This window comes from Hylobates moloch, unplaced genomic scaffold (genome assembly GCF_009828535.3).
Source record: "Hylobates moloch isolate HMO894 unplaced genomic scaffold, HMol_V3 SCAFFOLD_2, whole genome shotgun sequence".
Taxonomy (NCBI): domain Eukaryota; kingdom Metazoa; phylum Chordata; class Mammalia; order Primates; family Hylobatidae; genus Hylobates; species Hylobates moloch.
Genome location: NW_026652277.1, coordinates 45,779,794 through 45,793,029, shown reverse-complemented (window position 1 = coordinate 45,793,029; position 13,236 = coordinate 45,779,794). Strand labels below are relative to the sequence as shown.

The 13,236-nt window shown below is 34.8% G+C and overlaps 1 protein-coding gene across 12 annotated transcripts in view; it reads left to right on the top strand.

The window, feature by feature from the left end:
• Positions 1 to 13,236, top strand: part of PTPN13 (protein tyrosine phosphatase non-receptor type 13) — a 220,211-nt gene that overhangs the window by 177,537 nt on the left and 29,438 nt on the right. For all 12 annotated transcript variants that reach the window (XM_058433090.1, XM_032145796.2, XM_032145708.2 and 9 more), the window contains 8 exons: positions 582 to 740; positions 1,369 to 1,540; positions 1,640 to 1,850; positions 6,741 to 6,811; positions 8,535 to 8,596; positions 10,790 to 10,883; positions 11,559 to 11,696; positions 12,176 to 12,264. In XM_058433090.1, coding sequence (XP_058289073.1) covers positions 582 to 740; positions 1,369 to 1,540; positions 1,640 to 1,850; positions 6,741 to 6,811; positions 8,535 to 8,596; positions 10,790 to 10,883; positions 11,559 to 11,696; positions 12,176 to 12,264 — 996 coding nt within the window. The remainder of the gene's footprint in view (positions 1 to 581; positions 741 to 1,368; positions 1,541 to 1,639; positions 1,851 to 6,740; positions 6,812 to 8,534; positions 8,597 to 10,789; positions 10,884 to 11,558; positions 11,697 to 12,175; positions 12,265 to 13,236) is intronic.

Genomic DNA, 13,236 nt, shown 5'->3' with positions numbered 1-13,236 from the left:
TAATTTTTCTTAGAAATCTTTCACCCTTATAAACAACCTCTGTGTCTCATTTGAAATCTTTTAAAAGTATATTTTATTTACACAACAAAATTGATAAGATTGTGATAATCACCAAAAGACTTCATATTTTTACCAAAAAAAAAAAAAAAGCTTTTTTGTTGCTCTTTGCATCTGTTTAGAAATATATGGCTCTTTGCATTTATTTAGAAATATATGAGTTTTTTTCTGAACCTTTCCTTCAAAAAGTATTTTTTGATCATCAAAGTATAACCACTATTATGTCTTTATTTATCCTAAAAATATACGAAAGAAAGCAGGAGTAAATTCTGTCTCTGCTGTCTCTAGACAAACATAATGTTGTGCTTAAACATAACTTTTACGTGGGATGCAGTGGGGGGACAGTCTGTCTAGAATCAGACAGACTGTCTAGAGTCAGACAGACTTGACTTCTTCACTTGGACAAGTTAAGTAACCTTTTAAGGTTTGACTTTCTCCTCTGTTAAGGGAAATAATAGTCATCTTTCTGTTTGTCTATAGTGCAGAATAGACAACCTAAAAGTATTACTGTTTTTTTCCCTTAGGAAGTAGAACTCCTCATTACCCTAATTAAATCAGAAAAAGGAAGCCTGGGTTTTACAGTAACCAAAGGCAATCAGAGAATTGGTTGTTATGTTCATGATGTCATACAGGATCCAGCCAAAAGTGATGGAAGGCTAAAACCTGGGGACCGGCTCATAAAGGTGAGACATTTAAGAGAAATGGATTATTTGTGTAAATGTAGACAAAGAGCAAGTCAGAAAAAGAAGGTTGAATTATTGTAATACTGTATTTAACTATTCGGTTTATGCTTTCTGTTTCCACCACTTAAAAGTAAAGGCCTTTATATCATTAACAGTTTGGGAAATTCTTTATATATATATATTTTTTTAACTATAAGTTCTAGGGTACATGTGCACAACGTGCAGGTTTGTTACATATGTATACATGTACCATGTTGGTGTGCTGCACCCATTAACTTGTCATTTACAAATTTGAAAGTCCCTTTAATCTCAGTTAAGGCATAAAACAAGCTATCTTAGGTCTCAAGGACAGAAAGTTTAAATTACTTAGAGGATGAATTTCCTAGATTAGCAAAATAATGATGCATTTGTTAGGGATTTAACATTATTATTTCATTGTAATGGCTTGATCGTTGTGCCTATGATTTCCATAATAAAGGGGATTACCAATAAATTAGAGATCACTGTTGTGAATCTCTTACTAGCTAATATATATTATAAATTAGGAAGAGTATTGTATTTTCTTGGCAATTTAGCTTCTCTTTTCTAAAAATTGTGATCTTCACTTGCCCCTTTCTTGTTTTTGTAGGTTAATGATACGGATGTTACTAATATGACTCATACAGATGCAGTTAATCTGCTCCGGGCTGCATCCAAAACAGTCAGATTAGTTATTGGACGAATTCTGGAATTACCCAGAATACCTATGTTGCCTCATTTGCTACCGGACATAACACTAACATGCAACAAAGAGGAGTTGGGTAATGAAAAGTCAAACTTTGTACAATATGATTTTCTTGGTTAGCTTAAGAGTAAGTACTCTTATGACTGAGAAAACAAATATTTTCTATTATTTCAAGGTTTTTCCTTATCTGGAGGTCATGACAGCCTTTATCAAGTGGTATATATTAGTGATATTAATCCAAGGTCCGTCGCAGCCATTGAGGGTAATCTCCAGCTATTAGATGTCATCCATTATGTGAACGGAGTCCGCACACAAGGAATGACCTTGGAGGAAGTTAACAGAGCATTAGACATGTCACTTCCTTCATTGGTATTGAAAGCAACAAGGTACTCTGCAATTATTTATGAGTTTTGATTGTGCATGTGTGTGCATTTCAGGTCATTGATTATACTTCATTCTCTGAAAATATATTACTGAATTAGTAATTCATAGACTAAATCGGCAGGACATAATAAATTTAAAACAGACTTATTGATAGGCGATTTTAAGAACACTAAGTGAATAATAGAATGGTTACCACATTTATCAGTTAGGATGTTTTCACTTGCAAGTAATAGAAAATACAACTCAACTTTTGTTTAAACAAGAAAGGGATTTTATTGGGAGTTTTTTTGTTTTGTTTTCTGTTCTTTTTTAGACAGTTTCACTCTTGCCCAGGCTGGAGTGCGGTGGTGTAATCTTGGCTCACCGCAACCTCTGCCTCCCAGATTCAAGCGGTTCTCCTGCCTCAGCCTCCCGAGTAGCTGGGATTACAGGCGCCCGCCACCACACCAGGCTAATTTTTGTATTTTTAGTACAGACGGGGTTTCACCATGTTGGCCAGGCTGGTCTCGAACTCATGACCTCAGGTGATCCACCCGCCTTGGCCTCCCAAAGTGCTGGGATTACAGGTGTGAGCCACCCTACCTGGCCGGAGATTTATTGGTTTATATTGGACTTTTAAAAGTCCAGAGATAAGGTGGTCATCAGGTGAAATCTGATCAGGGCTCTACCTTAATTTATTTGCTATTTTTAGTTATTTCCTCCTCCCTGTATCAGTTTTCAAAAGACTACGTCATTTTCATACTTCCCACCTATATACCACATCACATCACCTAGAGCAATCTTCAAACAGAAATCTCACCAATCACTACTATTTAAGCAAGTACTGTGTACCAATTGCGTTATGCCTAAATTAAGGTCAATCTCTAAGTTGGAAGCAAGGGATAAGAATATACAGATGCTCCTCATACAGTGGGGTTACATCCCAGTAAACCCATGGTAAATTGAAAATATCATAAGTCAAAACCACATTTAAAATACCCAACCTACCAAACATCACAGCTTATTAGCCTAGCCTAGCCTACCATAAACAGTTTTACAGTACTTACATTATCCTACAGTTGGACAAAATCATCTAACACAAAGCTTATCTTATAATAAAGTGTTGAATATCTCATGTAACTTATTGAATGCAGCAATGGAAATAAAACACAGGATGATTGTATAGTATTCAAAGTATGGTTTCTACCAAATGCGTGTCACTTTTACAATGTCATAAAGCTGCACCATCATAAGTTGGGGACCATCAGTATTGATTGGCTTAAGCCAGTCCTGGCTCATTCCCAGAGCAGGGATAGGATTAATCCCACTAGAACCTCATGCCTGCTACCCATGAGGCATAGAACTACCACATCTACTCAACCTTATAACAGTTTCACATTATAAAAAATGCTAATAGCAACTTTTCTTTCATTTATAATGGAAATAGATTGAGAAAATGTATTCATTTCCTATTACTATTATAAAAAATTACTATTAAGTTTAGTGGCTTAAAACAACACAAGTTTATTATATTAATGTTCTGAAGGTCTGAAATACAAAATGGGCCTTACTGTGGTAAAATCAAGGTGTCAGCAGGGCTGTATTCCTTCTGTAGGTCCCAGGAGAAAATCTGTTTTCCACCCTCTAGAGACTACCCATACACCTTGGTTTATGGCTCACTTCCATCTTCGAAGCCAGCAACTGCAGCACCCTCTGCTTCTGTTGCCACGTCTCTTTCTGTGACTCAGACTTTCCTGCCTCCCTCTTTCACTTATTAGGACCCCTGTGATTATAATGGGCCCACCCAGATAATCCAGAATAACCTCCCCATATCAAAATCTGAACCTAATCATATATACAGTTTCTTTTGCCATATAAATAGTAATAGCTTCAGAGGTTCTGAGGATTAGAACAGAATCATTAGAACATAAACATCTTGGAAGGGGATTATTCTGCCTACCACAATTTACAGGAATCCAGGCTTTCTAGATTACAGACTTAAGTTATATAAAGGAAAAATTCACAGTTTTGTTTGTGAATTATTTCTTTTAAAGTATGGGAACTTGTTGATCAAATAATTGATGATAAGCTTATTTATTCCTTCTGAACCTGTAAATTAGATTGTGTACTTTTTTCCCCTTGAACATAGTCTTTGATTTGATTCCTTCAGATATGTCTAAAAATTGGATTGGCGTACAATTGTTTTCATAGGTCTACTTGAATGTTAATTAGGAGGGGAGGGAATTTCAAACAACCTGGAAAGTATTTTTGTGAAAATTAACATTTTTGCTAACTTTAGGTCCAACTGAATATTTTGCCTCAAAATTAGTAGAGCACTCTTCAGCTCAGCCTTGAAGTCATTTTCTTTTGTCTTTCTGCTTTTATCTTAGCTTTAGTCACCAAAAATATAGTCATGGTAGTCACAATTACTTTCTCCTTCATTCTTCTTCTAGCTGTCTCTTCATTGTGTTTATCTACCCTCTTTTATTAAAGTCCATAGGGTAGCAATAATGGAGGGATGTATACTTGTGGTAATTATCTGTATGTCCACTTTTCTAGAAACTCCTCATACTCCTTGGTTTATTACTTCCTTCCATAAAGGGAACTGTAAAGGGTTTGGGATTTTACTGTACTTGCAAGCTAATAAGCTAGCCTGTCTTTGTTACATGGATGCTGGCAGAAGACATAAAACTCCTGAATCAGAGATAAAAGACTATTACTAATGCATAGCAAGCAGCATGAGCATGGCATTAGTGTCAGTTCCACGTGTTCCAAGTCCCATAAAAATAATGTATGTGACGCACCTCCCCCCGCCCACCTAGGCAAAGCAGTGCTCTGAGTATCACATCACACAAAAGGAACAAAAGCGAAACACAAAAACCAGCCTCAACTTACACTTGGTTACTCAAAAGAACAAGAGTCAATGGTACTTGTCCTAGCGTTTCGGAAAACAGGAACCCATCAAACCAACCAATCAACCAAACAAAGAAAAAATTCCACAATGAAAGAATGTATTTTGTCTTTTTGCATTTTGGTGTACAAGCCATCGATATTCAGCAAAATGATTTCTTTCTTTAAAAAAAAAATGTGCAGGAAAGTAGAAATTTACCGAGGTTGTTGGCCCAGGGCGTTAAATTTATAGATCTTTTTAACGAGAAAAACACACAGAAAAAGCTACCTCAGGTGTTTTTTACCTCAGCACCTTGCTCTTGTGTTTCCCTTAGAGATTTTGTAAAACTGATAGTTGGAGCATTTTTTTTATGTTTTTAATAAAAATGAGTTGGAGAAAAAATAAGGTATCGACCGCCAGCCTGGAGAAGGTGATAGTCCAAGTGTGCAACAGCTGTCCTGAATTGTCTTCCACTAGCCAAGAATCTATATGGCCTTCTTTTGGACAAACCTTGAAAATGTTTATTAAAAAAAAAAAAAAAGATGACAAAGAAAAACAGAGATAATATTGGAGATGTCCTGAATTTTAATAGGGTACGCACATTAGGGCTTTTTGCGCTGAAGGATGAACATGTACTGGTTTATGTGGACAAGCCATTATACCACCAGACTGCAATGCCAGTTTCCTCTACTGCAAACAGTATTCTGTCACAAAAAAAAAAAAAGAAAAGAAAAGAAAAAAAGAAATAATATCCAGCTAACAAGGAAAAAAAATGACGTATGTGGGCCAGGCATGGTCACACCTGTAATCCCAGCACTTTGGGAGGCCGAGGCGGGTGGATCACAAGGTCAGGAGATCCAGACCATGGTGAAACCCCGTCTCTACTAAAAATAAAAAAATTAGCTGGGCGTGGTGGCGGGCACCTGTAGTCCCAGCTACTCAGGAGGCTGAGGCAGGAGAATGGTGTGAACCCAGGAGGTGGAGCTTGCAGTGAGCCGAGATAGCGCCACTGCACTCCAGCCTGGGTGACAGAGCAAGACTCTGTCTCCAAAAAAAAAAAAAAGATGTATGTGGGCCTGTGGATTTGTACACATGCAATGGGTTGTATTATAGGAGAGGAATGCTATGAGAAGAGCCTTGGGAACCCACCATTTTGTAGCAGTCTGTAAGAAAGCCTGTTTGTTTGTTGGGGAAGAGAAGTTACCACATCCTTCATGGTTGCTCACTGCAGATACAACCTTAAGAAATGGCCCAGATAAAAAGAGGTCAGGACCTTGCATTTTGGGGCTAGTCAGCAAGAACATACAGGGGTACTCAGAACTTTAAGTGTATTGCCTCTCCCAATACTGTACACCTTATGCAACTCCCCTCTTCTCTCAATTATCAGCAACAATAAGATTACATACTAATCTTCTATTTCTGAGGTGCTTTTTGGCTGTTTTGTACTTTGGGTGGTACCATTCTTCTTATAATCCTTTGAATAGAAATATTTCATCTAGATTTTCTCTTTAATTTAAAAGAAAAACACATATCAAGGGCTTTAGATATATAAAACTTAATGAACTGTGATTTATAAGTTATCTTTGAACTATTGACTAAGTGACGAGTTATTAGATAATGAATATTAGCAGTGTTTTAAATAGAAGGGGAAATAGGGTGATATGTTAAACTGAAGCCCAGAGAAAACCTATGTAAAGAAGTGATTCTTAATCTTTTTTGGGTCAAGAATATCTCCTGGGCCAGGCACGGTGGCTCACACCTGTAATCTCAGCACTTTGGGAGGCCTAGGCAGGTGGATTTCTTGAACTCAGGAGTTTGAGACCAGCCTGGGCAACATGAAAAAAACCCATCTCTACAAAAATTACAAAAAAATAGCTGGGCATGGTGGCACACGCCTGTGGTCCCAGCTGCTTGGGAGGCTGAGGTGGGAGCATTGCTTGAGGCCAGGAGGATTGCTTGGGCCTGGGAGGTCGAGGCTACAGTGTGCCAAGATAATTTACAGTTGTCCTTTTTTACAACACAGAAATGATCTTCCAGTGGTCCCCAGCTCAAAGAGGTCTGCTGTTTCAGCTCCAAAGTCAACCAAAGGCAATGGTAAGGATGTATTCATTTTACTCTACTCTCCTACAGTAATGGGAATGTAAAATGGTACATCCATTTTGGAAAACAGGTTGACAATTTCTTAAAAATTATAACTTACACCTAAAATATAATTCAGCTTTTCCACTGCCAGCTGTTCACTTGAAGAAAGTAAGCCTCTATTCTACATAAAAACTTGGACAGAAATGTTTCTAGCAGTTACTTGTGATAGTCAAAATTTGAAACAACTCAAATGTCCAAAAACTGTTGAATTGATAAACTAGTTGTAATATATCCAAACAATGAAAAACTACACAGCAATAAAAAGGAATGGACTATTGATACAAGCAAAAAAATAATTAAAATAACCTTAAAATAAATGTTCTGAGTTAAATAAGCCAGAGCAAAAAAAAAAAATAGTTCATACTGTATGATTCTATTACACAGTTGTAGACAATGCAAATTATAGTGACAGCAGCTCGGTGATTATGTGGGACAAACAAGGGAAGGAAGCATTTAGGGGAACAGGAGAGAGAGATTACAACTATTATGTTTCCTACTCTGCCAATATGATTATTTTGAACCGGTGGTGTATTATTGGTATACTTTTTTATTTTTCTTAGAAGTTTAGTAATATTTTTCTTGCAAGGAATATTAGAGTCCATTCTTGGACTCTTTGTAACATCATCCACAGAATTCTAAAGATTTGTCTATAAAAATTCCATCTCAACTTTTATCTTTCTAGGCAGAATTATTTCAGGGTCATTCCCAAATAGAGGTTCTTAAATGTACTTACCTGTATTTGTTTTCTTATAAAGTTTTCCAAACTCTACCGTATTTTTCTCAGTCTCTTGAAAATACAATTTAATGAATGAAGTTATGTTTAAATATGTGATGTTTTAGCTGTAAGTGAAATATAATCTCCTTTTTTCATATATTGAATTTTTGTAATGATAGCTAAGAATTAAAATTAACATTTGGTTTAAAAATATGTTAAAATTTCTTTCCTGTTTTATCCATAATTTATTTTCCTGTGTTGAATTGATAGTCTTTTTGAAATCAGACTTTAAAAAGCTTACTACCTTCTTTTAAATAGTAAAGTGAACGTAGTTAAGCACCTGTGATGGCTCACCCGTTCAATGCGAAAAATTATAATCAGTGTCTAACATGAACCATTCAGCCCAAACTGAGCTTTTATGTGAACTATTTTCTTTTAAGAAATTAGCTTTTTCCTCACACCTGTAATCCCAGCACTTTGTGAGGCCGAGGCGGGCGGATCACGAGGTCAGGAGATCAAGACCATCCTGGCCAACATGGTGAAACCCCGTCTCTACTAAAAATATGAAAATTAGCTGGGCATGGTGGCACACACCTGTAATCCCAGATACTTGGGAGGCTGAGGCAGGAGAATCGCATGAACCAGGGAGTCGGAGGTTGCAGTGAGCCGAGATCGTGCTACTGCACTCCAGCCTGGCAACAGAGCATGACTCTGTCTGAAAAAAAAAAAAAAGAAAGAAAAAGAAATTAGCTTTTTCCTTGGGATAAACCCAAAAATATTAGAGGTTTGGAATCAAATATTATTCCATTTATTTGGTTTTTAATCATTTTGTAATATGAATTATTTTTGTGTACTAATAAAAATAATAACATCCAAGATGTGAATTTTCTTTAATTATTTTGATGTCCCTCTTGTGGTTTGGATTGGCTCATCCCCTTACTTCCTATATTGTCCTTTCAGGTTCCTACAGTGTGAGGTCTTGCAGCCAACCTGCCCTCACTCCTAATGATTCATTCTCCACGGTAAGAAAAAGGCCACCCTCTTTCGTGTCATACCTCCTTATCTGAGGAACTGCATGTTTGTGTTTTGAACCAAACTGATTTCATATTTAAATATTTGTCTTCTTTAGGTATTCATATTAATAGTAAGGCTATATTTTACTGAACTAATAGGCCTTGCTAAGTAAATCATACAATATAGAGCCTCACGTAGGTAACCATACATCATTTGGCACACACTCAGCTTTAAATACACTAACCAGTTAAATAGATAACTTTTGTGCGGAGATTTTTCTTATTAATGTGTAAAATTCTTTTGATTATCTCTTAGACCATGGGAAGAGAAGAATAATATAATTAAGAGTGGAATTGTTCCTTTGGGCTATTTTTGGCAAGTAGTAACCTTCAAGTTCAAATCTATGCAACCAGTGAGGAAAAAACAGAAGTAGCAAAAAAATAAATAAATAAAAAATAAGTTTACTTGCTTTTGAAAGACTTAGAAAATGCTTTACCAAATGACTAAATGAGAGAGCTTTAATCATTTAAGATTAGCACAGAGAAATCTACGGGTGACTTAACAAAACTAATACATAGTTAAATTCTACTTCATGCTCTTTTTAAGTCTACTTTTATGCCCATTTGGCTAACATCCCTTTTTGTGGTTTTCTTCCTGGTATGTAATATACATTTCTACAGTGATCACAGCTGGATCTTCATTTCATGGAATTGTTTTATTCCACACGCATCCCATACGATATGTTCTGAACTTCAATATGGAATGGCTTTCCTTGTAAAATACAGCGCTGAGGGATTGCTCTTTTATTAATCTGAAAGTCTTATTATGTCAGCATGAGCTGGCTTTAGTGTGGGAGGAGAAAAATAATTTCATGACCAGAATTCCAAAATTCTACACCTTTCATTTCATTATGTTGTCTCACACTTGTGATTTGGTCTAGCAAGCCATGAAAAGATAATTACGGCAGAACATTTTAAGGTAGTAATGATTGAGACACAAAAACAAAAATTTTTTGTTATTTGTATGTGTTGAAATTGAGCTACAGCAACACTCACTATTCTCTGTTTATTCAGAATGTCTTCAATTTCACATAGCCAAAGCAACTGAATTTTCATGTATTTCTAGTAGTATTCACACTGTATAGTGCTCTTCTTTTTAAGTAATCAGTATGTTGTTGAAAGAAAGAAGAGTTGAGTTTTTGTTAAATTAACATAAAACCTTAGAAACTAGGACTTTTGCTGTTCATGGCTGCCAGCATTTTTTTGTTGGAGTTAAAATCTTCCAGGAAGTCTCCCAAACAATACTCTGTCCTTGAATGCTAATATCTATACTATTAATTTCTCATTGAGAATGGAGTTCCATAATCCAGTGAAGCTTTTTGATATTATATTACCACTATTTATTTTTTAAAATTCTATTGCATCTACCATGTATACTTTTTATCTTCATAGAGTGAAACCTTGAGAGCAAAGCACAACCTTTTATTTGTATAAAATTGTTTTAATTTATTCCAAGCGTTTATTTTTGCATTTTTTCAAGTCATTTTTCTTTTGATAGGCTATGCTCCATGAAGTGCTTCACAGCTGAACATTGCATTCAAAATTTACATTCTATTCAATAATTATTCTATTGTTATGAATTCATTGTTTTCTTAAATTTATATGAGACTTAGACTAGATTTGAAAATCTTTATACCTAATAGATTATCAGGTCACTAAATTGGAGACTGTATCCATGTAACAGACTCACAAGTACTTGAAAAGTTGGTATTTTCTCTTTCCCTCAACTTCTAAGCTTTAATAGTCCTATTAAACTTTTTAAAATTGTATGAAAGGCAAGTCTTATAAAATTGCTTCAAAAAAGAGATGTCTACAGTCAAATATTTTAAGAAGTACTACATAATAGAGTTATCTTTTGGCAACTCAAAGTTTATATTAGCAAGGACTGTGAAAATTCCTGGAATAAAAATTTTGAGTTAATGTTGTTTCACCTAGTGTTTCCAGATATATTTAATGATGGGAAGCCCCATGCCCTATGCACATTTTATTGCACTGATATTTCCTTCAAACACTGATCTAAGGTGGAGAGATGTAAAATGGATCTTGTACTAAGAAAGAAGAGGAGAGAGACAATGTGCAGTCCCCCAATCCTGGAAGTTAGTAAAATACTATCTGATAATTTGCTTTGGTTTTATGCTTTAGGTTGATGGGGAAGAAATAAATGAAATCTCATACCCCAAAGGAAAATGTTCTACTTATCAGATAAAAGGATCACCAAACTTGACTCTGTCCAAAGGTAGTTTTCCAAATCAGTCATCTAATTACTCTAAATGCCCTAATAATTCAAGTAATTAAAAAAAATAGGTATCCTCTTTGCTTTGCTTTATATGTTACTGTAGCTTTAAAGGGAAAGATTATTGGTCAAATAAACAAAAGAACAATATACAAATGTCCCAGTATTCATTCTTGTCTCTGAGACTAATTTTTTTTAAATGATTGAAAAGATAGCTGCTGTGTTTTACAGTGTTTCTTGTATTTTGTGAAGTAGCAATTCACAGGCTACCTAATAGTTTAGAAAAAGTGTCTTGAGGATGTTTTGTCTAATCTATTATATCCTTCATCATTGTAACATAACTTTGTTTCTTTCATAAATTAATACATTGAGAGTCATTTAATTTAAGAAAATAAACATTAAATTATTAATGCTTGTGAAAAGCCATATCACCAACATTGATTTTAGTTTATCCTTTGTAATTTGCATTTGTGTGGTCTTCCGTCATAGCAGCCAGGGTAGTTTTAGAACTAAAAATGACTGGATCACATTAGTGTAAACTACTTTTCCAGTCATTGCTACTTTTAAAATTGGATGCTTAAAATTTGAAAGCACCTAGCAAATTCTATTTAACACCTTGTCCCTTTCTCGTGTCAATATTTTTAATGTAAAACCTCATGTAAATTATTATTTTTCAAGAATCTTATATACAAGAAGATGACATTTATGATGATTCCCAAGAAGCTGAAGTTATCCAGTCTCTGCTGGATGTTGTGGATGAGGAAGCCCAGAATCTTTTAAATGAAAATAATGCAGCAGGAAACTCCTGTGTTCCAGGTACATGAACTAGATGAATAAATTGGTATACTATGGAGTACAGGAACATCTCTAGGGAGCATTTTTTGAGTAAATATGTAATGCATTAGTTCTTCCTCTATTCCTCATTAGTGTGTAATATTTCAGAAACAAAACAGAATTTGTTATCTCCTATTTTTTTTATTTTCCATATTTGTAAGTGGGTTACCTTATTAGTGAGATCTCCAAACGTATCATTTATGTCATGGCTTTTACTTCTAGTAGGGTTAGTCCAAACATTTTCCCCCAGCCATTCTCATTTTAATTTTAGTAGATAATTTTAACCAGAAATTTTATACTAATATGTACTTGATCATTTCTTCCTAACTTTTCTAGTTAAAACATTGAAACTATTTATGGATATTGGTTTATACACTGCCTTCTTTTGCAGGCAAATGAAAACTTTGCTACCTCCTCAATAGTTTTATAAATTCCTCTTGGCCTGTATATTCCTCTCTCAGGTACATTAAAGATGAATGGGAAGTTATCAGAAGAGAGAACAGAAGATACAGACTGCGGTTGTTCACCTTTACCTGAGTATTTTACTGAGGTAACAATAATATCTAAACAACCTAGGATATGACAGCTTGTTAGAATTATGGGTTTAACCCAGAAGGTGAAATAATCAGAGATTATTTCCTGTTTTACTCAAAAATTAAATTTAGGCGGAAAACGGAGATTAATTTCATGTGTTACATTAAAATGTCATCCTATCGTAGTGAAAGAATCATTACACAAATTTTCTCAAATTAAAAAAAATAGAAAAAAAATTAGTTTTCAAAAATGTAATGCTAAACTTTCTAAATTATTCTTTAAAACCTTAAAACTTAGGATCTTCTGGGATATTAGGCTAAGGAAAAGCATGAAATAGTAGATAAATTATATTTAAGGTTCTTCAAACTCAGCATCACCCTATATATACAAATCTGACCTTGCTTAATATTCTGGGATAATTCTCCTCATTATCCTTCTTAGTCTTCCTACTTCATATCTTCAAAATTACCAAAACTGTGCTGGTTTGAACATTCTTACACTAGTTATCATGCATGCTTATACTTACACACAATCTCATACATACATGACTGTTCATTAAATATTTACAAATAATGTGTATATATACAAGGAAGCTTATGGCTGATAAGTATGTATTTCTCAAGCTACAAGAATAATCATACAAATATTAGATATCTCAAAATATGGCATTCGCTAGTGGTTTTACTTAAGATGCTCTTTCATATAATCAGAATATTAATAATTAGTAAAATAGGCTCTAGAAAAGATTTTCTGAACATTTTAAGTCATGACTTTATCACATTTTTATTAATATTTAATAGTAACATTAAAATGCCCCTTAAAATGTATGTTGTAATGTCTTTTAACTAAGAAAATAAAAATCTTTAATTGCCATTTCAGAAATGTTATGTAGGCTGGGTGCGTTGGCTCATGGCGGTAATCCCAGCACTTTTGGAAGGCCGAGGAGGGCAGATCACTTGAGGTCAGGAGTTCAAGACCAGCCTGGCCA